Source organism: Erinaceus europaeus, chromosome 11 (assembly GCF_950295315.1).
Source record: "Erinaceus europaeus chromosome 11, mEriEur2.1, whole genome shotgun sequence".
Lineage (NCBI taxonomy): Eukaryota > Metazoa > Chordata > Mammalia > Eulipotyphla > Erinaceidae > Erinaceus > Erinaceus europaeus.
This window is the reverse complement of record NC_080172.1, coordinates 6,417,455-6,444,351: the sequence shown is the minus strand read 5'-3', so window position 1 is coordinate 6,444,351 and position 26,897 is coordinate 6,417,455. Positions and strand designations below refer to the sequence as shown.

Below are 26,897 nucleotides of genomic sequence, written 5' to 3'. Positions count from 1 at the left end.
AACAGAGGCCTGGATTGCACCAGAGCTCAGAGCTGGGACAGAGAAGGAGGAGACAGGGAAAGAGGATGGACTGAGGCACAGGGCAGCCCTTTATCCCCCTCCTAGCTTTCACCCACACCCCCTTCCAATCCTTGCTTGATAAAACAGGGGTCACTACCACTAATACCTCCCAGAACAAGCCAGTGGGGAAGGCAAATGCCCTCTTGCAGACAAGAAGCACCAATCGCAGAAATGCTTTGGCCAGCAATGGAGGTTCTGACTACTTCTGGCTCTAGGTCCCTCCCCTTCGCCCCTTTTCAGATGCAAAAGGCCTACAGGATCCTCCAAGCTCCAAGAATGAGCTCTAGGTTGACCATGAAATTTTGGGCTTAAGGGGATCTTCAGCTAGTTCCCACAGAAACTGGAAATTAAACCACCACTAGACAGTGCACTCTGCATGGAAGGGGGGGTGTAGATAGCATAATGGTTATGCAAAGAGACTCTATTGCCCCAAGGCTGTGAAGTTCCAGATTCAATTCCCTACACCTCCATAAACCAGAGCTGATCAGTGTTTTGGTAAAACAAACAAACAAAAAAAAAAACCCAACAAAGCCAGACCTTCCACCTTCTGCATCCCACAATGGCCTTGGGTCCATACTCCCAGAGGGTTAAAGAATAGGAAAGCTAGCTATCAGGGGAGGGATGGGATACAGAGTTCTGGTGGTGGGAATTATGTGGAGTTGTACCCCTATTATCCTCTGGTTTTGTCAATGTTTCCTTTTTATAAATAAAAAATTTTTTAAAAAAAGGCAAAGTACTGTGTTTTTTGTTTTTTTGTAATTTGGAAAATGGGGCTCCGACTGGGCCAAACAAAGAGAAAAGGCCCCTGGCAGTCCCATTAATGACTGGCCTTTCCTCTGGGAAGTAGAAGGAAGCCACCTGAGGTGCTAAGAAAATGGCCCTCTTTTGTCCAGTGGACACACCCCACAGTTCATAAGCACTTATAAAAAATTTAAATACAGAGCTATCTGCCTTCCCCACCCTGGCAGACTCTAAGGGTGAGGCAAAAGAAGGGGACTGAATAAGCATCGAAAGCCCATAATCCAATAAGCAAACTGGACAAAAAACAATATTCTAGAAGTCAAGGAACAGCTCCCAGAGGACTCCTGTATCCCGCTCATCTCATTATAGCTCTTATTGTAATTGTATTTCACCACAAAGTGATTCTATGGAATTTTATAAACTGACTGATGGGACGATGACCACAATGTAACGGCACCATTACACGGGCAGTAACCAAGTATATTTCAGAACCCAGGACTCTAACGTTAGTCCATGCTTCAAAACCTAGAACTGTTTCTTTCAGCATGTGAGGGGGCTCTGGATCACAGTTCTGCCCATGGCCCATCTCCCTCCTCCAGTTCTCATTTGCTAACACGATGGGGAACTTGATGAAAACAATTCCCCCCAGGACCACCACTCTCCAGTAATAGCTCCGAACGAACAACGAACGGCAACATTATTAGTTGTTCCAATGATAAACTTTGCTCTAACACAGAATTTCACACAGAGGAGTCTTTACGGGGGTCCTCACCACAGAAGGGTGTCTAAACTACAAATGGATGCACCAACAAAGACAAAATAATGAAAAAAATATTTCCGTAAGTGTCTTTTCCCTTAATACTTTCAATATCCATTATTTACACTAGATTTTATGAACTACCCTTCATCTGATCTTTCAGCACTTAATCGGATTTTGTCTAGCAACCGACAACACAGGAGTTCTTCCTTTAAAATAAGATCACAGTAATAACGCTCAGTTTTCTGAATCTTAACTAATGCTTCCTTAATTTTTAAATGCCTGTAGTAAGTCCATTTTTTAATATTTTTTAATATTTATTTTCCCTTTTGTTGCCCTTGTTTTTCATTGTTGTTGTAGTTATTATCGTTGTTGTTGGAAAGGACAGAGAAAAATGGAGAGGGGAGGGGAAGACAGAGAGGGGGGAAGACCTGCTTCACTGTCTGTGAAGGGACTCCCCTGCAGGTGGGGGGCCGGGGGCTGGAACTTGGATCCTTATGCTGGTCCTTGTGCTTTGCACCTCATGCACTTAACCTGCTGTGCTACCGCCCAACTCCCAGTAAGTCAATTTTATAATAATTAAGGAAACTTAGGAATGCACAAACTACTGGTTTTGTTATATTTATGTTTCTGCATTTGTCTGTACAAAGTATACATAACTTGCTAAGTACCAGGCTCTCTTACACATCTGGCATGCGCTCTCTCTACATCACTGTCCTTGTATTAACCAAGACAGGCGTTACCTTTAGTAAGATGAAGCACAGAAACGTTAGCCTGGTAACATATAAGCAAAATGAGTATCTGAAGCCAGACAAGATATTTTTCTCTGAATTTATATCAAATAAAGGCAAGCAGTATCCATCAGGGACTCTCCCCGTCAACTAGGATTTTTAAAGCTAAAGTATTCCATAAATCAGAAAGATTCTAACAACCTTCACAGAACCGAGAACTCTAGGTTGTCTAAATAATAATAATAATAATAATAATAATAATAAATATATATATATATATATACACACTATCCTTGACTGTAAGATCTTTGCAAATTAACTAGAGATGAAACACACAAAATACATTTACTGATTTCCAAGTTACCTTTTGGTACAAGTGATCATGTGGTTCAAATGAAGCAAAAGGAAAGATGACAGATAAAAGAGGAAGAGCTGTGGAAGTGATTCCTAACAGGACTTTCTGCAAAATGGCAGCCTGGATTGACAGGGTGCTGAGAATTCCACATCAATACAGAGAAAGGAAGAAAGGAAGAAAGGAAGAAAGGAAGAAAGGAAGAAAGGAAGAAAGGAAGAAAGAAAGAAAGAAAGAAAGAAAGAAAGAAAGAAAGAAGGAGGGGGGAAGGAAGGAAGGAAGGAAGGGAAAGGAAGGAAAGGAAGGAAGGAAAGAGAAAAGGGAGAGAGAAAGAGAGAGAGGGGGAAATGAAGAAATAAAGAGGCAGCCAAGAAGCCAGGAAGGAAGGGAAGAAGGAAGGAGAAAAGAAGGGAGGAAGGAAGGGAAGAAGGAAGAAAGGAAAGGAGGGAGGGAGGGAAAGAAGGGGGGAGGGGAAAGTAAGGTGCACCTATCTTTACCTAGATTTTATACGGAGATGTGAAAATGGAAGCTGAAAAACAATGTATGCTAGAAAGTATTCCAAGTCATCTGAAACTGCAAAAATCTCTGAAGCTATTGCATAGTGGTTTTTCTTCAACCGGTAATCTACATATTATACTTATCACTATCCTGGCCTTACTTTTCCAGAGTTTTGGAGCAGCCTTCTGAGTATTAAATTAAAATCTTCTCGCTGTAGGCCCTGCCTAGCCCACCTCCCACCAGAGCAATGATCTGCTCAGAAACGAATTCGCAGAGTGAATGGATGATGTCACCACACAACACCTGCCATTGAACTTATTTCTTAAAACTTGTACTCATAGAAGCCAAAAAAAAAATGGGTGTTATACTCGAAATGGCCTAGGCTATTTTTCTGTTTATTTTCAAAGACTGTGGAAAAGTCTGCACTCAACCAGTATGTTTTGTTTAGAGAACTTCTGCCCAACTAGATTTTCATCCCAGGTTAAGCTGTGGCTCATGGCCCCAAGGACTCTGATTCCATGGGAACCAAGTCCACATAATGTCCCCAAACCAGTTGGCTCTCAGTAAATGGAAGTTTCTGTATTTCTTGAGCATTTTAGTTAAACAATGGGAAGACAAAGAAACAGAAGTCAAGAAGCAAGAGACAAATACATAAAGTCATTGCAAACCACTGAAAGGCTGCAGCAAGCCAGTGGTGGTGTCCTGACAGAAAACAGAGCTCCTGCTCCTCTCTCTGGCTGAAAGAAGCTGGGGAGCACTTATTGTTATTGTTGTTGTTGTCATTTGTTTATTGTTGTCTTGTAAGTCTTGGTAAGTAATTTATTCTTGATTTTATGAGTAATCATGTAACACTGATCAGACATAAATAAATATAAGATGTAATCAGGTTTGGATTTTTAAAAGATCACAGGTCTATGTATAGATTTGATTTAAAAATAAATAAATAAATGGCCAGTAAGAAATGAAGGCGCACTGGTTAGGAAATGATTGTAGGACTGGGCAAACTAGCTCACCAAGATAGCCCCCCTGCTTCTCCATATGCTCAGAACAGGATCAAACCTGGGCACCACCGCACTGGAGAAAGCTTTGGTCTAAAGCCTTTTCCTCTCTGCTTGTCTTTGCTGCTTTGCCTATCTGTTTGTTTTTACTAGTGACTTAATAGGGAGCTGGAGAGCATTTCAAGCAGAGAAAACAACCAAGTACATTGGCCTAGCTCCATCTGGCATGACTGAACTCAGATATGAGGGCACTGGGGGTGAAAAAGCCAGACCACAGAGGATCCCAATGTCCAGCCAAGAGGAGAGAACTTTCAGCAGTGGGACTGGGTGGTGGTGCATCTGGTTGAGTGCACACATTACAGTGTGCAAGGACCTGGGTTCAAACCCCTGGTCCCAACCTGCAGGGGGTAGCAACATAAGTGATGAAGCAGTGCTGCAGCTCTCTCTCTCACCCTCTCTTTTCTCTCTCACCCTCTCTTTTCTCTCTCCCCTCTCCCCGCTCCTCTCCTCTCCCCTCTCTCTCTCTCTCTCTCTCTCTCACACACACACACACACACACACCCTCCCCTCTATATTTCTCTGTCTCCATCCAAAGTAAATAAAAATTAAAATAAAAAAAGAGTTTTCCATCAGTGACAAAAAACAGTAGTACACCAAATGGGAGAAGAATATGAGCATACTAATTTAGAGAGTTGGGTTATGAGGACAGTGTAAAGGATGGATTAGAAAGAATGCATAAAGATCCACCTAGATGTTCAACTGAGGTGAAGAGTCTGAATTCAAGTAATGAAGAACACACAGGATGGGCTTCTAACTCATAGTTAAAATAAATACTAATAGATACTTGCTCCCACAAAATGTAATTTAGGGGACCATGTACGTAGCTCAGAGGTGGAGTGTATACTTTGCATACTAGAGGTCCTGGGTTCAATGCCTGGCATCTCATAAAATGGCAAAGTGACACTGTAGTTTCTCTACTACCTCTCCCTCTCTCCCTCCCATCTCTCTCTCTCTCAGTAAAGACAATAAAATTTAAGCTTCCAAATTCAAGAGTGGTATATTTTCTTGTCCTCAAAACCATCTGGTATGAAGGAACCTGAAGTCTTGGAAAGAGGACCTAGTTAGTAATTCTACAATGCAGACATTCATCTTCCAGTGAACACCTAAATACTACTAACTACATTCCTGGAAGGTAGGGCTAGAACAGCAAGAGAGTGGGGGTCGGGCGGTGGCGCAGCGGGTTAAGCGCATGTGGCGCAAAGCGCAGGGACCGGCGTAAGGCTCCCGGTTTGAGCCCCCGGCTCCCCACCTGCAGGGGAGTCGCTTCACAGGCGGTGAAGCAGGTCTGCAGGTGTCTTTCTCTCCCCTTCTCTGTCTTCCCCTCCTCTCTCCATTTCTCTCTGTCCTATCTAACAACGAATTGCGTCAACAAGGGCAATAATAATAACCACAACGAAGCTACAACAACAAGGGCAACAAAAGGGGGGAAAACATGGCCTCCAGGAGCGGTGGATTCATGGTGCAGGCACCGAACCCAGAAATAACCCTGGAGGAGGAAAAATATATATATATATATATATAACAGCAAGAGAGTCTACTTGGGAAGTCAGGAGGCCCAGAGTTTAGTAGAAAACAGATGGATACGCAGATGACAAGGACACAAGGATCCCCATGCTGTGAGAAGTGCGTGCGCAGTGACAATGCACACAGGGAGACTAGACAGTGCCTGGGAACGATCAGTCCCATTTGAGTCCAGGAATATTCTCACCTAAAGGACTTAGCACCAATTTTAATGTCACACATAGTGCCAGTGACATCGCCCACGAACTCAGCTGAACTTCTGCATGTTGACTAAAATGTATAATTTCAGACGTAGAACATCTAAGAGCCTATGAAATGTGTTTCATATTTTGAATGTTAAAGATTAAACTTATTTGTTGAGCCCTGCTTGCTAGCTGAGGCCCACCTATTAACTGCTATGATGAAAGCCATTGTCTTACTTTTTCAAGCTCCAACTGTTAAAATACTTTTTCAACATTGAATTTCACCGTGAAAGGAAAAAAAAAAAATGCCAACATTTACTAGAATCAAGAACACACTGTACTTACCTGCCACAAGAAAAACCTTTGCCTTAGACAAAGCAATCACTTCAAAATACTTCGGGGGGCCTTCCTTGATGTTTATACATTTTTTTCCATTAACTGACACTCCACCCCTCTCTACATCCTTCCTGTGCTAGGCCACTTAAAAATAGCTAGCCATGAAGCATTCGAAATTTCAGGAAATGATTTTAATAGAAAAGTCATTGACCATTATAATTGTGGTGAGGTGGAGAACTTAGGGGTAGATCTTAGAATGTGTTCAAACCAGCAGAAGAAATTTTTCTCTTAGAAAGTTCAAACTCCTTTATTCCCTGTCAATGACTCTGATCTTATTTTACTTATTATTTTTTGATATGTGACTAAGTTGGTCAAAACTGTTTTGTACCTAATATCTCTCATTATGTGGCAATAAAATTGATTTTTATTTTTTTCCTCTGGGAAATTTTTATTATGAAGAATTTTAAAATTATACAAAGGTAGAAAAAATAATGTTCCATCACAACTGATTACCTAGTTTTAATAATTATAAACACAAAACTAATGTGACTTTCTTGTCCCTTCAATTCTCATACCATGTAAATAACTTCATTGGAATTTTGAACTTCACTTGTTTCCTAGGAGCAATTCCAGATATCAGTTACCAAATGAATAGTTTAATTAATTAATTAGTTCATTAATTATAGAAAATACACAAATCTGCTACAGAAAACTACAACATATAAACAGATAAGAATGTTAAAATAGCCCTGAATCTATACAGGCAGAACCTGTTCTCTTTAAGATTTTTTTTTATCACCAGGGCTTTACTTTTCCAAGTTAACTAGAGAGAGAGAGAGACAACACAGCACTGTAGTAGTGGTCTGACTTGAACCTGGGTTACTCACATGGCAAAGCAGGTTTACTGAGCAGGTGAACTACTTTGCCAGCTGTTTTCAGAATTTTTTAAAGTATAAATTCTGGGTGTAGACGATAGCTTACTCAATAAGACATATGCCTTGCTGCATGCAGCCTGGGTTTGAGACCTGACATGACATGGGAGAAGCTTTGCTTTTGTAATCATTCCCTCTTTTAACTAAAGAAAAAGGAGGAGGAGGAGAAGGGAGAGGAAGAGGAGGAGAAGGAGGAAGAGGTCTGTCTAAAGTGGTAAAATCATGCTTGTATGAATCCGTATCATGGCAAAAAACGGATTAAAAGCAAAGTACAAAATGACATACTTGTCTCTCTCTCTCTTTGCCTCCAGGATTATTGCTGGGGCTTGGCTCCAACATTATGAATCCACTGCTCCTGGCAGGCATTTTTTTCCCATTTTATTAGATAGGACAAAGGGCAATTAAGAAATGAGGGAGAGGTAGATATAGATAGATAGATATGGAGAGAGAGAGAAACCTGCAGACCTGCTTCACCACTTGAGGTGTTCCCCTCTGCAGGTGGAGAATCAGGGCCTCAAACCTGGATCCTTGCACTTAGTACTATGTGCACTTGGCTGGGTGCCACCCAGGCCCCATACAGTCCCCTTTAAACTACTGATTATCTATACACACACTCTCTAGCTCATCGCCATCATTTGCACTGGAAATATATCAACACTTATGTAGATACTCCCTAAATTAAGTATCCAGTATTTACAGATGGTTGTCAAGACTGTTTCCAAGTTTTCATGATTAAAGGTTAAGCTAAAAGGAATCTACTTAAGCCTGCCTCTTTGCACAGTCATCCTCTTGCTTCCCTAGGACAGAATTCAGGAAGTGAACTTGGTCAACCTGAGTAGACTTGACAAGGTGCTAATTTTTTACATCTCAGGAAATATATAACATAAGATCATTTATGGCATATAAAATAAAAAGATTAAGAAGGGGGCCAGGTTGTGGCGTGGTGGGCCTTAAAGCCAGCCCCCCTGCTCTGCTTACATAATGATTGTTTTGCCTGAAAGATCCCCACCACGTTATCCCCTCAGGGTATTGCTAATTCAGTTAAAACCATCGCAACAGTTGCTAAGGATGCTTCTACCTCTCTCCACCCCCTTTTCATTCCCAACTTGCCACTTCCGGTTTTTACCCTATAAATCCTGCTGCTGTTCCAATTTTGCCCTTTTCTCTTCCGCGTCCTGACCCGGAGAAGACCTGGAGAAGGGCTGGTGGGCATAGTGGGAGGCAGCCATTTTGCTATCTCCATGTGGCCTAAACCGCTGTGCTCACACCCAACTCTGGGGCACCCACATGAATAAAGATTTGCGTTTCCGATCTGCCACGAGTTCCTGGTCTCTTCTCTCTCCCCTGCAACGCAACCCAAGAGTTGAGCAGGTTGAGCACATACATTACAGTGTGCAAGGACCCGGTTCAAGTCCCCAGCCCCCACCTGCAGGGGGAAAGCCTTGTAAATGGTAAAGCAGGGCTGCAGGTGTCTGTCTCCCCTTCTCAATTTCTTACTATCTCTATCCAATAAATAAAGATACTAAAAAACTTTTTAAAAAAGATTAAAGAAGAGATAATCACCATAGTTTTCATAAGTCTTAGAAACTGCTTTTTTTTTTTTACAAGTTGATGTGTATCAGTTCTGTAGATACCACATGAGTGAAAATATTCATCTTAACAAGGAAGCCAAGGCACATATGTAGACATTCCTAATAGCACAGAGATGACATTGAGAGACTCTGCTCTAACCTAATATTGTGGAGCCCTGCTTGACACCAGCAATAATTCCTTTCAGTCAACCATAACAATAGTAGAGTCACGCTCCTACCCTTCTTTTATTTGTTTACTTATTTATTTATTTGGGTAAAGACAGAGAGAAACTGAGAGGGGAATGGGAAGTTAGGGAAAGAGACAAGAGACACCTGCAGCCCTGCTTCACCACTTATGAAGCTTTCCCCCTGCAAGTGGGGGCTGGGGGCTTGAACTCAGGTCCTTGTGCACTGTAGCAGATGCACTCAACCAGGTGTGCCACCATCCAGCCCCAACAACTAAATTTCTTCTCAGTTTCACCTTTCCTTATTCCAATTTTCCTATAACACCAATCCAGATTACCTATGCTTTTAAAAATATTTTTAATTAATTTATTTTTGGATAGAGACAGAGGGAAATTGAGAGAGAGACAGAGAGGGAGAGAGACAGAGAGATACCTGCAGAACTGCTTCACTACTTGTGAAGCTTTCTCCCTGCAGGTGGGGGGTGGGGGCTCAAATCCTGGCCCTCACACACTGTGATGTGCGTGCTCAACTCGGTGCGCCACCACCTGGCCCCAAATTATCTTTTGCTCCCACTGGTGTCTCTCCCAAGACGCATAACTCAATGAATGCAGTCTGTCCATCTGCCTTTCTGTTCTTGTTAAATGTCATTTCCACCTTGAATCTAAATGTTCCCCCTACTAATGCAAAATGAGCTTAGCTCTTTCTTCTTACTATCAATAAAATTGGTTCCTCTATCAAGGACCAAGAACTTCTGAAGCTCCCAATCTTCTTAGACCACAAAACCACAAAGGTTTTGCTCTTCCCCAGAAACATCATCAGAGGACTTCTTTAGACAGGCCATATTCAGCCAGGTGTTAATACCACAGAGATGAAACTTGCAGCTTCTTTCATAAACCTCGGGACAGTCCTTTGCAGCTAATGCTCAAAACCTTGTTGATGAATAAGTGAGGAAATGAGTTTTTGGACCCTGATGAAGGAATATCTACCTTAGGAGTAGATTCAAGTTTTGCAAGTTACCAGAGGTGAGGATGGATATGTATTTATACCTTCATGGGGCAGAAAAAAAAAAATCGATACTTATCCTGATATATATAATATGAGGGTATCTATTACATCACTATGTGCCTGACCACTAATGGATTAAGTCATGGCCAAACTTCTATTTCCTTTTATAAGACATTTTATTTGTTACAAAATTGTTTCCTGAGAACAGATTGCATACTTTATAATCTCCTGATTGAAATATAGATACAGGGGCCAGGCGGTGGCTGCTTGGTTAAGAAATTAGCTGCAGTACTTCACACACACACACACACACACACACACACACACACACACACACACACACACACACATCTCAGGAATTATAATCCTTGTATAAGTAGGTAGCCTTCTATCTCTGTTACATGGCATGAACTGCTGAGAGCACCAGTTAAGAGTCTCACCATTATTTTGTAAATATTTTTAAAGTTATTAGGTAACTCAGACACCATAATTTCTAAATCAAATCATACCCGTGGCCTGAAAACCCAAATGGTCTTATTAGACTACAGAGATAGAGGATTTAAAGGCAAGACTGTCCCCAAGAGACCTGAAGTTCATGCTGTGGTGTCCATTAAGCAGTAAGAAGTCAAATAGTATTAAGAAATCACATCAATAACGTATCTTAATGGAATCTAAAAGGCAAAGTTGCCCCCCCTTTTTTTGCCATCATAGCTATTTCTGGAGCTCAGTACCTGCACAGTGCTGACAGCTGGTTTGTTTTTCTTTTAGATAATGGGTGAAAGATAAAGAGACAGAGAGAGACAGACAGGCAGAAAGAGAAGGAGAGACACCAAAGCACCATTCTACCATTCATGAAGCTTCTCCCTGCAGGTCCTCCCTGATGGCAGGGGACTTGAACCCAGGTCCTCATGCATGGTGAGATGTGTATTCTGCATGACCAGATGGGGTACTACCCAGCCCCCACATTTTCATTTCTAAGCAGAGACTGTGCAAGTGACCAGTGTTGCTGTATTGAGATACAGAAGTGTGATCAATATGGAAGTAAACTTTACCAATAAGTTTGCAAAAGAGAGTTCTAAGTATATAGAAAGCATCTTCCTGTGTCTTATCCTGCTTTCATCTATAGAAATCCAAAGGAATTTTGGGTCAAGGCTCACAGGTGTTGCAGGATGACCCAGAAGCCACCATTTCACTAGCCAGCAAGGTTGCCATTGAAAAATCCCTAGACCTTACTGCCTTTCTCAAAATACCAAAGTATCACCGAACAAAGCTTCTAGGACCATGATAAAGTCTTCACATATTCTTTTCCCTCTAAATTAGAACTAGATGGCCCATTTATTGGAACTCACAGCATGGTGTAAGTTTTTTTTTGGGGGGGGTGTAAGAGATCAAACCCAGGGACTCAAATACCACTGAACCATATCATTGGCCCAAGAGATGCAAGTTTCAAAGTAGAAGGTACCCATGTCTCTAAGACTTGAGAAAACTATAGTGGTTATTGTTGGAGGAGTGGGGTGACAGAACATTAGTAGTGGGTGCAGTATGGAACCCATTATTATATTATCATTATCATTATTATTATTTTACCAGACCACTGTTCAGCTCTGGCTTATGGTGGGTTGGGAGGTTGAACCTGACTCCTCTGGTGTCTCAGACATAGAAATCTTTTCTATAACCATTATGCTCCCACCCTGCCCTACATCTGTTTTCTTATAATCTTTTTTCTTTTAATTTTTTCCTTATTGGGGGGGGTTAATGTTAGTCAACAGTAAAATACAATAGTTTGTACATGTGTAACATCTCAACTCTCCACATAACTTTCCCTCTACTGTTACATTCTAGGACCTGAACCATCCCCCTTAGCCGAGTCTTTGACTTTGGTGCAATACACAGCTATCTTAAAATCTTGTAGGTCACTAATAAAAACAAATTAATTGAAACAAATAGAAGGCAGACATACGAAGTCTAGTGCTACTGGTGAGGATGTGGAGAGAGAGGGACTCTCTGCACTGCTGGTGGGAACGCACACTGGTGCAACCACTATAGAGAACAGTATGGAGACTCCTTAAACAAATACAAATGGAAATACCTTGTAATCCAGCAATTCCACTCCTAGGCATATACCACAAAGATATAACACTGATTTGAAGGGATCTATGCATCCCCATGTTCATAGTGGCTTTATTAACAATAGTGAAAGCCTGGAAAGAACCAAAATCCTCTTTGACAGATAACTGGATAAAAAGTTATGGGACATCTACTCAACAGAGTATCATGCAGCAATAAAAAGGATGATATTGTGTCCTCTGGGATACAGTGGATGGAACTGGAGAAGATGAAGCTCAGGGAAGCAAGTAAGGAGGTGAAGAAGGATATGAGCAGGGGTAGATAGCATAATGGTTATGCAAAAAGACTCTCATGCCCTGAGGCTCCAAAGTCCCAGGTTCAATCCTCCACACCACTATGAACCAGAGCTGAACGGTGTGCTCTGGTGAAAAAAAATGAAAGAAAGAAAGAAAGAAAGAAAGAAAGAAAGAAAGAAAGAAAGAAAGAAAAGGAGGTGAAGGACAACTACAGAACGGTTTCATTCACATGCAGAAATAGAGAACTGAGTATATGAATGTGAAAAAAGAAAATGTCAACCAATTTCTAAGACTGGGAGAACTACTGTGGTTATCTGGGGGGGTATGAGGGAACAGGTCTTTGGTAACAGGAACACTGAAAAAAAAAAAGAAATAATTATGTGGTCAAATTGACAGGTAATGAAAAGATGTCTGAGCCTTGAACATATTCTCACAAAATAGAAAGAGAGAAAGAGAGAGAGAGAAAAATGATTTTGGAGTGATCTTAGAAGGGCCTCTACAATCAATCCCTCATGAATATTTCCTTGTGGAAAAAATCCACTGAGATTTGCTTATTTGGGTCAGTTCAGATTGTTAGGGGCAGTGCAGGGATAGGAGGGCTGAAGTCTCAACTAGTCAAGATAGATAACACCTTGCACATTTCCACAGCGTTGAGGGTACGATGCCTTACTGACAGCTAGAAGGCAGACAACCTCAGTACACAAGCAGCAGCGAGCCCCAGATGGGATGAGGACTAGAGAACTAAGCAAGGCGAAGGCCCACCTTCCTGGGGCTCCTGCAGGCGGCATGTGCGAGGCCCACCAGTCATTGCCTGAGTTTAGGGTCTCCCATCTTTGTTTTCTTATTTATTTATTTATTTATAAAAAAAGGAAACACTGAAAAAACCATAGGATAAGAGGAGTACAACTCCATACAATTTCCACCACCAGAAACTCCGTATCCCATCCCCTCCCCTGATAGCTTTCCTATTCTTTATCCCTCTGGGAGTATGGACCCAAGGTCATTGTGGGATGCAGAAGGTGGAAGGTCTGGCTTCTGTCATTGCTTCCCCGCTGAACATGGGTGTTGGCAGGTGGATCCATACTCCCAGCCTGCCTCTCTCTTTCCCTAGTGGGGTGGGTCTCTGGGGAAGCAGGGCTCATTGGTGGGTTGTCTGTCCAGGGAAGTCTGGTTGGCATCATGCTAGCATCTGGAACCTAGTGGCTGAAAAGAGAGTTAACACGAAAAGTCAAACAAGTTATTGACTAATCATGAACCTAAAGGCTGGGATAGTGCAGATGAAGAGTTGGGAGGGTCTCCATTCTATATAGCTAGTAGGCATATTTTATTTATATTCCAAAGGACCTGTAGCTATTATCATCTCACAGATCTGAGATGCGTGCTTCTTCTGCTCTGCCTTCAGGAGTCTCATCTAACTCACCGCCGGGGACCATCCTTATGGAATGGGACAGGTTTGCGTGTCACCAACCAAAGTGCTTAGCTTATTACTGTAAAATAGTTTAGCCTAAATTCAAGTTGCATACTGGTCTATAAGGGCCCTATCATGGTTCTAGAAAAATACAGTGTGATTCTCTAATTAGATTTATTTCCCAGAGAGAGAAAGAAGGATGAATTTATGTATGTTTGTAGAAATGTGAAAGAAGAAAAAGAAAAGAGAAGAAAACAGAAAAAAGAAGAGAAGAGAAGAGAAGAGAAGAGAAGAGAAGAGAAGAGAAGAGAAGAGAAGAGAAGAGAAGAGAAAAGAAAAGAAGAGAAAAGTTCAGTGCTACTTTTTTAGGAGTTTTGTTTCTCGCCATGGAAAGTCATGATGGCGGAAGGCTCCCTAGGACACAATGTTCTGAACGTTCCTCGTGGAGAAGATAACAATACACCCAAGGAGGCAAGGCAGCTGCTAGCAACATTCAAAGTTAGGAAAAGATTAGCATGCTAGCCCAGGAGGGTTTAATTGTTTTGTTTTGGACCTTTTAAATCACAACAGGTAACAGAATCAAATTTAAGAACGGGCTGAAATTGCCAAATTTACCATTCTCTGATCACAAGGAAAAAATACAAAATAATGAAGCCCCACTGCCAAAAAAAAAAAAAAAAAAAAAAAAACACTGTTTTAGCCATAAGAAGAAACACTGTCTTGAATTTTTGCAACCAAAGATCTTCTAGTCATAGAAAAAAAAAAAAAAACACAAAGATTAAAATTAACTAGGACTAATATCAACATCTTTCCAAGTACAATTTTGGAGTAAACACTTCGAAAGACAATCACTGGATTTTCCTTGTTGTCATATGTTCATGGTAAGCCCTGTCCTTGTATTTGATTATTTATCAAAAGGTCAAAAGTGTCTTTGTTTATAATGAAATTTAGACATGTACATACCTATGGGCTTTTGCAAAAATACATATATAGCAAAGGGAATTGGAAACACAAATTAATGTTCCAATTGCCACTTACTTTTGTTTCTATGATGCTGTTGTGATTTGTTTGTTTGTTTTGTTTGGATAAAGACAGAGAAATTGAGGTCAGGCGATAGCACACCTGGCTGAGCACACACATTACAGTGCGCAAGGACCCAGGTTCAAGTCCCTGGTCCCCACCTGCAGAGGAAAAGCTTCATGAATGGTGAAGCGGGGTTGCAGGTGTCTCTCTGTCTCTTTCCTTCTATCTCCCACTCCCTGCTCAATTTCTGTCTCTAATAAATAAATATTACTATATATTTAAAAAGGAGAAAGAAATTGACAGGGAAGGAGGATATAGAGGAGAAGAGAGCCATGTGCAGCACTGCTCGTGAAGCTTCCCTGCTGCAGGTGGGGACCGAGGGCTTGGGGCTAGAGTCCTCTGAACACTATAATTTTTTTTAAATTTCTTTATTGGGGAATTAATGTTTTACATTCGACAGTAAATACAATAGTTTGTACATGCGTAACATTTCCCAGTTTCCCATATAACAATACAACCCCCACTAGGTCCTCTGTCATCCTTCTTGGACCTGTATTCTCCCCACCCACCCACCTACCACAGAGTCTTTTACTTTGGTGCAATATGCCAATTCCAGTTGAGGTTCTACTTGTGTTTTCTCTTCTGATCTTGTTTTTCAACTTCTGCCTGAGAGTGAGATCATCCCATATTCATCCTGTTTCTGACTTACTTCACTGAACACGAATTTTTCAAGGCACTATCATCAATGTGTGCACCCGACCAGGTGTGCCCCCGCCTGTTCCCAATGCTGTTGTAAAATGTGAACTGCTAGTAGCCTCTTTTAGGAAGAAGGCGACCACATCAGCCAAATATGCACACGGATTGAAAACACATCTTACTTTCAGAAAATGTGGAACATCCTAATGCAAGCAAGCATACTTAAAATAAATGAAAGGTAGGAGTTGGGCGGTAGCGCGCTGGGTTAAATGCACATACTGCAAAGCGCAAGGACCAGTGCAAGGATCCTGGTTTGAGCCCCCGGCTCCCAACCTGCAGGGGGAGTCGCTTCACAGGCTGTGAAGCAGATCTGCCACAGTCTTTTTCTCCCCCTCTCCATCTTCCCCTCCACTCTCGGTTTCTCTCTGTTCTATACAAAATGGGGGGGGGGATGGCTTCCAGGAGCAGTGGATTCATAGCATAGGCACCAAGCCCCAGAGATAACCCTGGAAGCTAAATAAATAAATAAATGCAAGGTAACACTCCGAGGTATTTCTTTTTTGTGTATTCATACGGAGTTTGCTATTCTGCTCACAGGCACTTTAAATCATAATGAAAGAATATCAGCCCTACAGAGAATAAAGTCCAGAAAAAAAGCATACATAGACTACCAACTATTAGACAGACATTGAGAGGGAAGGGGGTGACAGAGAGGGAGAGAGACAGAGAGACACCTGCAGCCCTGCTTCACCACTCACAAAGCTTTCCCCCTGCAGGTGGGGGCCAGGGGATTGAACCTGGGTCTTTATGCACTGTAACATGGTGTGCTCAACCAGGTGCGCCACCGCCCGACCCTGAAACTGATATTCTTAAAGTTGAAAGAATGCCAGTTTCTATTGGCTCTAAATGCCCTCTTACTCCTGTGCACTATTAACATTGCCTCATCATGACCTCTGTAACGAGATATAATGTTACATAATGAACCTTATGCCAGACCTCCCCCGCCCTCCATTTCCACACTGCTGACCCCAGGAAACCTAGTTTTCCAACCAATCCTCCATTTAAAAGCACTAACCCCACTGTTGACACAAATGGCATGGACTCAAACACAGTTCAGGAAATGAATCAGGCATGGTCTAAATTCAATCAGACAACAAAATAAAACATCAGGAATCAGGAAAGGATACAAAATCATGGCAACCACAGTGCCTGGATCCCTGCTATTTTCATCAACAAAGGTCTCAGTAATGTCACATCAATAAGTATGGAATGAGGGAGGGAGGGATACAGAGAGAGAGAGAGAAAAAATAAGAGGGGGCTGGGTGGTGGTACACATAGTACTATGTACAAGGACTCAGGTTCAAGCCCCGGCTCCCCACCTGCAGGCTCCTCTACTTCATGAGCGGTGAAGCAGGCCTGCAGGTGTCTATCTTTCTCTCACACTCTCTATCTCCTCTTCCCTCTCAATTTCTCTCTGTCCTATGGAATAAAATGAAGGAAAGGAAAAAATGGCCACCAGGAATGGTGAATCCATAGTGCAGGTACCAAGCCCCAGGAATAACCCTGGTGGGAATAAAATTAAATGAAGTAAAAATAAGATAATGAAAAGACAAATAGGCAAACTGTGACCTGCACTTTAAAAATAAGGCGCTGAAGCATTGATCAACTTTATTTTTAGCCCAGGACTGTCAACATCATTTTATTTGTATCTTCTCAGGGCTTACGAAAATTCTCATTTTCTTTAACCACTTAATTATTCTTACACAGGTCCCTGCAGCCTTCTGACTTCAATATAAATCAAAATAAGAGAATATTTGTAAGTAAATATGGATCAACTAAAAATTTTTTCCTGCCTTATCCTTTAAAGACTATCTGGTGCATTTTATATTCATTGTAAAATGGTATAGGAAAAATTACTTGAATCATTTTCATTTAATTACAAGGTTAAAGGAAGACTAAGAGAGTACAGACTTTTGCATCTCTGTCCCACCCTAATACTAATATTTTCAAAGAAAGAGAGAGAGAGAAAGAGAGAGACCTATTAGTGTGGTTTTTTTCCCTCATTTCTTTTCTTTTTTATTTTTGCATCTAGGGTTATTGCTGGGGCTCGGTGCCTACACTACAAATCCACTGCTCCTGGAGGTCATTTTCCCCATTTTGTTGCTTTTGTTGTTAGTGTTGGATAGGAAAGAGAGCAATGGAGACAGAAGGGGAAGACAGAGAGGGGGAGAGAAAGACAGACACCTGCAGACCTGCTCCACCGCCTGTGAAGCGACTCCCCTGCAGGTGGGGAGCCAGGGGCTCGAACCCGGATCCTTATGCCGGTCCTTGCGCTTCGCGCCACGTGCGCTTAACGCACTGCCCTACCACCGGGAACCCTGGTGTTTTGTTTTTCCTAAGTATATACACAATAATAGGGCAAAAAAATATTTTTTTTTATTTATTTATATTCTGATATATATAAAGATAGATAGAGTGGTCCAGGATGTGGTGCAGTGGATAAGGCTTTGGACTCTAAAGCATGAGGTCCCGAGTTCAATCCCTGGCAGCACATGTACCAGAGTAATGTCTGGTTCTTTCTCTCTCTCTCCTATCATTTCTCATGAATCAATAAACTCTTAAAAAAATAGACAGAGGGGGGTCGGGTGGTGGCGCAGTGGGTTAAGTGCATGTGGCGCAAGGCACAGGGACCGGCGTAAGGATCCCAGTTCGAGCCCCCGGCTCCCCACCTGCAGGGGAGTCGCTTCACAGGCGGTGAAGCAGGTCTGCAGGTGTCTGTCTTTCTCTCCCCCTCTCTGTCTTCCCCTCCTCTCTCCATTTCTCTCTGTCCTACCCGACAACAAACAACATCAACAATGGCAATAATAATAACCACAACGAGGCTACAACAACAAGGGCAACAAAAGGGGGAAAAATGGCCTCCAGGAGCGGTGGATTCATGGTGCAGGCACTGAGCCCAGCAATAACCCTGGAGGGGAAAAAAAAAAAAAGACAGAGATATATCCACATGCCCTGGTGAGTCAAAAAGATTTATGTAAAATTTCCCAACCAGCTAGTCATTGAGAATCATTATCAGTTGCAATATAATGAATAATTGTGAAATGAACCTTAATTTTTAGATTAATTGCCAAATGTTATAAAAAAACAACCAGAGTTACCACATTTCTATACCAATGTCTAACAGACACTGATACTTTAAAAATAAATTTCTATAAACAACACGGGCAACAAAAGGGAAAAAATAGCCTCCATGAGCAGTGGATTCGGGGTATAGGCACTGAGCCCCAGTGATAACCCTGGAGACAAAATAAATCAATTTCTAGTTTCACAAATATTAACTAAGACTTACTACCATTTTTAAAATAAGGTAAAATAATTTCAGAAAGAAATTTATACAATGATCAATTTAATTGAATATTAGACAGCTTTAGTCCTGAAAAGCAAAACTCCTCCAATTATAAAGATTATCTTTACAACAAATATCTTGCTATGTGAATGACAGAAATTAAAATAAGCAAATTCCAATTTCTAGAACACATAACCAATGCTAACTATTCACTATTTAGTCATGAAAGAGAAATTCAAACACACACACACACACACACAGTGTTACTTTTATTTTTTTAAGGCTCTCATGCCTGAGGCTTCAGGTTCAAACCCAAGCACTATCATTTTTTTAAATTTATTATTAATTCATGAAAAAGGAGGAGAGAGAAAGAACCAGACATCACTCTAGTACATGTGCTGCTGGGGACTGAACTTGGGACCTCATGATTGAGAGCCCAATGCTTTATCCACAGCACCACCTCCCAAACCACACAAAGCTGTTTTTAAAAATGTGAAAATTAGGATTTAAGACGGAGTAAATCCTTATTGTTGTCAGTCAGGATTATCTTATTACAAAATAAATTTTTAAAGACTTTTTAAATATTTATTTATTCATTTTCCCTTTTTGTTGCCCTTGTTTTTTTTATTGTTGTAATTATTATTGTTGTTGTTACTGATGTCTCCGTTGTTGGATAGGACAGAGAGAAATGGAGAGAGGAGGGGAAGGCAGAGATGGGGAGAGAAAGACAGACACCTGCAGACCTGCTTCACCGACTGTGAAGCGACTCCTTGCAGGTGGGGAGCTGAAGGCTTGAACCGGGATCCTTACTTTGTGCCGCCTGCACTTAACCCGCTGCCCTACCACCCAACTCCCTACAAAATAAATTTTAAGATCAAGTTTTTCTATTCTACCAAATTAAAATCATATTGCTTATAGCATACAGATTTAAAAGTATGGGCTTTTCATTAACTTCCATTATCCCACCAGGGAAAGACCGAAACAGGCTAGGGAAATAGATCAACCTACCAATAATTATGTCAAGCAGAGAAGCAATTACAGAAGTCAGAATGCTCACCTTCTGCACCTTACAAAGATCTCTGGTTCGAACTTCCAGAAGATAAAGAATAGGGAAACTTCCAATGGAAGGGATGGGACACGGAACTCTGGTGGTGGGAACTGTGTGGAATTATACCCCTATTATCTTATAATCTTGTTATAATCATTATTAATCACTAATAATTATAAAAAATTATAAAAACATCAACCTTAAAGATGAAATCTTTAAAACAAACAGCAATGTCAACAATTCTTCCGACAAAAATATAACATTTGTTTGCTAAAACTAGAAACATTAGGTATCACACAGTCTTTTTTTATCAGTAATTAAATAGTGATTTACAAAATTACAGGATAACAGAGGTATAACTCCATACCATTTCCACCAGCAGCCCTCACGTCTCTTAGAACGTGTCACCCAATATAAGGAAAATCATCTCTACTTTTAATTCCTGAAAAAGGAAAAAACTGTCACCACACTATAATATTTCCACCAATTAATTACTGGTTTAACTGGCAGTTATTAAAACACATGAAAAGCATTTATATGTTTACCTGTCACATCAAAGATGGATTTTTTTCTATACTTAATTCTTAACAGTAAGTACAGTCATGTAAATTTCAGTGTAGCCAAAATTAAAATAACCAATTTTTGCTAATCTATAGATTTATTTTTCTTTAGTTAATTTTAAATAGAAGAATAATCCCAAAGCTTATGTAATAGAGCAATTCTCTTTGCCAAATTAGATTTGAAATGTATAAACTTGAGCAATTATTTTATTTCATTTCCTTTATATTCAATAAGCAAATTGAGTTGATTGCTGTCCATAGATTAAACATGAACTAGACTGAAAATCCACCCTCCAGACCTCCAACACTACACACCCCACTCTGCAAATATTCCAAGGCTTGCGTGTATTGCTGCCTAATTCAATAAAATCAAATCCTTTGCCTGTGGTCAGATTGGGAAGGCCAGTGATGAGGTACTAGAGAGATTGCATAGCCTTTAATCTCTTTAAAATTAAAGCGACATGTTTAATTTAGCACAAATACAAATTTCTGGTTCTTTAACCTCCAGAATTAAGGAGATATTGCCCCACCTTCAAACAACAGCAATCTGGCTGAATAAAACACTTGAAAGTACCAGGAAGAATGAAAGAGAATAAGCATGGTTCCTTCTAGCAGACAAGACAGATACAGCCACTAACGGATGAGGTCAACTGGGATATGTACTCACTGTAAGCACATTTTCCTGCTGAAATCAATGAACGGCATGTAACATTTCTTGTTTTAACATAAAACCTATTTTTTCTTAAAAAGAAATCTAACTGTCTGCAATTCTTAAGAATCACAACTCTAAACAGTTTTCAAAAAGAAATACTGAAATAATGATTCAAATACTACAACCCCACTCCGCACCCCACACAAATTTGAAATTTCTCTAAACTTAGGGTAAGATGCTCTTTGAGATTATTTACTCTTTATAACTGGAGTTAGAGTCTGACCATCTCCTATACTATGGGAACCTCTGTGTTAGCATGGATGGGAATTTAAAAAACACTACCAATCGTCAAGAGTTGCAGTTCAAATTAGATGAAATTATGGGGAGAAATACAGGACCTGGCACATACTGAGTAGAAAGACCCTACTAAATGTAAATTTTAAAAACTGTATAAATTAGGACTTAAGACTGAGTAAATCCATATTGTTGTCAATCAGGATTACCTTAGTACAAAATAATTTTTTTAATTTTTATTTTCTCCCTTTTTTGTTGCCCTTGTTGTTGTAGTTATTATTGTTATTGATGTCATTGTCGTTGTTAGATAGGAGAGGGAGAAATGGAGAGACGAGGGGAAGGCAGAGGGGGAGAAGGGAGACACCTGCAGACCTGCTTCACCGCTTGTGAAGTGACTCCCCTGCAGGTGGGGAGCCGGGGGCTCGAACCAGGATCCTTGCACTTTGCACTACAAAATAAATTTTAAGATCAAGTTTTTTTCCTTTCCTCCTTAAACACATCCACTTGGAGTGAAAAGTAAGCTTTCTGTTTTTTTAATAAATGGAACTTCTTTAGAAAGAAGTACCACCAACACTTTTTTTTTTTTGCCTCCAGGTTTATTGCTGGATGCCTGCACTATGAATCCACTGCTCCTGGCGGCCATTTGTTCCTTTTTATTGGATAGGGCAAAGAGAAATTGAGAGAGGAGGAGAAATAGAGAGGGAGAGAGACACCTGCAGGCCTGCTTAGCCACTTGTGAAGTTCCCCCCTGCAGGTGGGAGCCAGGGAGCTCGAACTAGGATCTTATACTTGGTACTAAATGTACTTAACAGGGTGTGCCACCTGCCTGGCCCTCTCCACACACGTTTTCGGCACTTAAAAGAGCCTAGGGGGTCGGGCGGTGGCGCAGTGGGTTAAGCGCACGTGGCGCAAAGCACAAGGACCGGTGTAAGGATCCCGGTTCGAGCCCCCGGCTCCCCACCTGCAGAGGAGTCGCTTCACAGGCGGTGAAGCAGGTCTGCAGGTGTCTGTCTTTCTCTCCCCTCTCTCTCTGTCTTCCCCTCCTCTCTCCATTTCTCTCTGTCCTATCCAACAACGAATTGCGTCAACAAGGGCAATAATAATAACCACAACGAAGCTACAACAAGGGCAACAAAAGGGGGAAAAAATGGCCTCCAGGAGCGGTGGATTCATGGTGCAGGCACCGAGCCCAGCAATAACCCTGGAGGAGGAAAAAAAAAAAAGAGCCTAATGGTCTCACAAAGTTGTACCAAAGTGAAGTCTTGAGATATTATTAAAAACAATGGGCCAGTGCAAATATTCCTCAAACCTAGGTTTATCTGATAAGTGAAAAACACCTTTCCTTTTTCTTCGTAATTAAAAACAAAGCAGGATTTTTCAACCAAACTAGATGAAGCAAACCAGTATGTGCTTTCTTCTAAATTTACTTAAAACCATGATTTAACTCTTCAAGGAATTTAAACTGGCAGGCATGATTAGAGGCATTTCTTTTTTAAAAAAAATACTTATTTTATTTATTTATTCCCTTTTGTTGCCCTTGTTGTTTTATTGTTGTAGTTATTATTGTTGTTGTCGTTGTTGGATAGGACAGAGAGAAATGGAGAGAGGAGGGGAAGACAGAGAGGAGGAGAGAAAGACAGACACCTGCAGACCTGCTTCACCGCCTGTGAAGCGACTCCCCTGCAGGTGGGGAGCTGGCGGCTCGAACCGGGATCCTTATGCCGGTCCTTGTGCTTTGCGCCACCTGCGCTTAACCCGCTGCGCTACCGCCCGACTCCCAGAGGCATTTCTTAGCAAGAATTATATCAACTGTCGTAACTGTCAGGCCTCCACTGTGAAGAGTAAACATGTCTTTCTCCAGCAAGGATGTTACTATATATTTTTCATATCTGCTGACCTGACTTGTCAGAATTTCCACTTCAATTACCTGCTCAGTTTTAACTTCTCAGGTGCAGCATTTATTACAGAGACTGGTAATCTTTATGTCTGGTGATTTTTATCTTTCATATCCTCTACAGAGCAAAATCTCTCCACTGTCTGTTATAACCTTAGAAACAAGATGGGATTAATTGAAAGCAACTCTGAAATCATCTTAGTTCAACCTCTCACTTTTATACTTAGTAAGAGATTTCACCAGCAGAAAGAGAGAAACAGAAATTATAGAGATGAGCCAAAGGAAGTCACACAGAAATGTGGTGAAGGAAAGTCCACTCTGCCTTCCTAAATTCTGTTTCAAACCCTAACCTTCAATTGTTTCTGCTGTTGCCAGAGGTGTCTACATGCTAATCTCCAGAAGTGGAAGAAGCAACCCTTGGAGGGTCTCTGTTCAGCCCCTCCCACCCTCCTTGTCAACCTCACCAGTTTAATCTACTGCTTCTCTCACTCCACTAACCTCTTCTGTCCATTCACAACATAAATGAATGGAAAGGGAACAACTGCATATATTGGAGATGTAAAGTAGAATCTTTTTTCTGCTTTCTTGTCCCCTGCAGTGTCTTCTCAATCCTTCAAGTACACCCTGGTAGGCAGGACTTGGAGAAAAGTCTACTAACCTAACTTCAATCATAAAAGCATGTCTAACCAAAGACAACATTTGATAAATTTCCCAATCTAACTCCTAATCTAGTTTGGATTGCTTGTTTCTCTGTATCTTAGTTTGATCTACAAACACCAATGGTTCTACTTTCTAAACTTATTGAGATTGGTAAGTGAGAAGTAGCCAGAATTTTTATGACAATAAAAACAGGAGATTCAGCATAACATGAACTATTTAAGATACCTCTTAGAAAGCAGGGTGGAAATTAAAGTATTTGGATGTTACGTTTCTTTATCAAAGCATGATTTAAAGGAAATTTAAGATGGAAATCTGATATTTAAGAAGTCAAAAAAAATAACTGGGGGGCTGGGGAGAAATTCAGAATGTTAAGGTACCAATGTGTAAGCCTTAAGCCTATAGGCCACAGGTTCAATTCCCAGCACCATTTAAAGCCAGAACAGACCAGTGCTCTGGTCGTCTCTCTCTCCCCACCTCTCTCATTCTTTCTCTCATAATGTATATATCATGGGGGACGGAAGGGGAGAAAAGGGAAGAGAAAGGACTGGTTTTCATCTAATGTTAAGTAGTCGGACCACCAGATAAAATGCAGCAGGGAACAACTCCCATCCTCAGCTCAAAAGTAGCTATTTTCTGACATATGATAAACACAGAGAGAAAAAAAAAAAAGTAATTTGGGAATCAAGTAAATCAGATTTTACCCAGAGAAATTTGGAATACCCTATTTTATTTTAGTGTAGACAAAAATAACACAAGAACACTTGCAAGCTTCTTTTTTGGAGATTTAGCTACATAAATGTGTAACATTGAACACACATTAAAAAAAAATCAGCAAAAGAGAAGAGATCCTGAAAAAAAAACCTGTTTCCTCAAAACCCTTTTCCACTCCCAACTTAAATTCTAAAATCTACGACTCGCAATTTAAACAGATTTCTAGTATCTACCTGCACAACTGAAGATCAGCTTTTTTCAAAGGACTCCCAATATGCCCTCAAAGAACTGTTTTGTTTTCTGCATCGGTTTCACAAGCACTTTCACAAGTTTAATGAGTTAAGTCTCTTAATGTTTTATAGGAGAACCAAAGTGAAAAAACAACAACAAAAACTCTAGTTCTAAGAGTCTCAAGTTTACACATTGTTTTACGTGCCCCAAGGCACTGTGTGACATTTTATTCATCATTCTATTGCTAGGTGCTCCCACAGCCACCCAGGATCCTTTGCAATTGAAGCTGTTTGGTCTGAATTGCACCCCCCACAAAAAAAAAAAAAAAATCAGCTGCAAAACATTTTCACCGCAACAGCAAAAACAATCAGCCTCTTCTTTTTTTTTTTCATGGTGGAGATATAGAAGCGAAGTGAGAACATTTGGGAGCATAAAATTAGTCTACTTTAATAACCAAATGATGACTGGGGGCAAAAAAAACACACAGACTTTTCATTTGCAGGAAGGGGGAGTGGGAGTTGCTAACTCTGGAGGATTTTTTTTTTTTACTTTTGTCTCCTAGTGCACCCATTACAAAACCAATAAAATGATGACCTAGAATTAAAAAAAAAAGTCGCAGTTATTTTCAAAGCATTCATTTAAAAGTACAGAGAAGCGGTTCTTTTTAAATGTGCAAATATTTAAACATAGCAAGAATGTGGGAAATGGATACACATTACCCTTCATAATTAGACCCAGCAGGTCAAACGTTAGCAAGGTAAACTGATGGAAACCACAAAGACAGACTGAACATGTTCCCACGCGGGGGGGGGGGGGGACAAGGAGAAAAAAAGAAGGAGGAGAAGTTGGAGAAGAAGGAGAAGAATGCCTGTCCATATTGGAGAACTCGGCTCGTTCTGATTACAAACAGTGATCAGACATCAGGATGTACAGAAAAACCGCACCGGCCAGCCTGGTGATGAAGGAAAGCCAACTTTTGTAAATCGGTGATTTGCGTCTTGCCCATCTACACCCAACAGGTGTCACCACCCTCAATCGTAACCCAACGGGGTCTGAGAGAAGTGCGGGGAGAGCTGCGGGGAAGTTGCAACTGGCAAGCCTCGCATTGAAAGAGCGGCCAAAGACCTGAAGTCGAGGCCCCCGAGTGCACAAGTGGGGAAATGGGGAAGTGGAGGTGCGGGGATGGGGATGGGGATGGAGATGGCTGGGGCAAGTGGAGCTGTTGTGCCACTGTGCTCCCGCAAGCCTAGTGGGAGGAGAGTTAGTGGGGTCGGCGGGCGCGCAGCGCGAGGTACCTGCTTATCCAGCGCGTCCCGGGCGCCCCCCGGCCCGGCCCCGGGTCTCGGCGGCGCGGCCGCCCGCTCGCAGCTGCAGCCCTCCAGCAGGTACATGCCCGCCGGGCGGCCGCTCTGCTCGCCCTCGAAGTAGAAGAGCACATTCTGATAGAGGGCGAACCACTTCTCGTGCCAGCGGCTCGCCTCGGCCGCCTTCTTGCCCAGGAAGCCGCGCTTGGTGCCCTCCTTGCGGGCGAGGAGGGCCAGGTGCAGGGCGTGCCCCTCGTTGTAGCGCACGCTCTTCTGCATGGTGGGGCGCGGGGGGCTCACCGCAGCCTCCCGGCCATCTCTCGCCCGCCCGGTGCGGTGCCCGCGGGCCCAGGGCGCCCCCTTTCCCGACTCGGCGCGCAGAGCACCCGGACGGCGCTGCGCTGCGACCGCGGCGAGGGGACGCGGGGCTCCGGGTCGCGGCGGGACCCGGTCGAGCGCTCCGGCTCCTCCGCCAACGACCTTCCGGCCCGGCCGCCCGGAGCCCCGAGCCCGCCGCGGGCGAGAGCCGAGGGGCGCGGGGAGGCCGCCGGGGCCGCCCGCCGCGTCGCTCCAAGTTGCGGAGCTGGAGCCCCGGCGGCGGGGCGCAGAGCGGCGCGGGCGCGCGGTAGCCGGAGGAGCAGGAGGAGCAGCACGGTCGTCCGGCTACTCGATCGCGGAGACAGAAGGTGAAGCGTCACGTGGGAGATGAGCCGTAAGCGGCTCGGGGAGCGACTGGAAGCGCAGAGTCGGCGGCGGCCGTGACCGAGGCCAACCGAG

General features: G+C 42.1%; 1 protein-coding gene across 3 annotated transcripts in view; it reads right to left on the bottom strand.

Moving 5' to 3' along the window:
• RASGRF2 (Ras protein specific guanine nucleotide releasing factor 2) overlaps positions 1 to 26,399 on the bottom strand; it is a 250,817-nt gene extending 224,418 nt beyond the window's left edge. For all 3 annotated transcript variants that reach the window (XR_009552454.1, XM_060201103.1, XM_060201104.1), the window contains exon 1: positions 26,112 to 26,399. Coding sequence is in view for 2 of the 3 variants with exons in the window: in XM_060201103.1 (XP_060057086.1) it covers positions 26,112 to 26,399 (288 nt within the window). In the remaining variant the exon portion in view is untranslated. The remainder of the gene's footprint in view (positions 1 to 26,111) is intronic.
• Between the last annotated feature and the right edge of the window lie 498 nt (positions 26,400 to 26,897).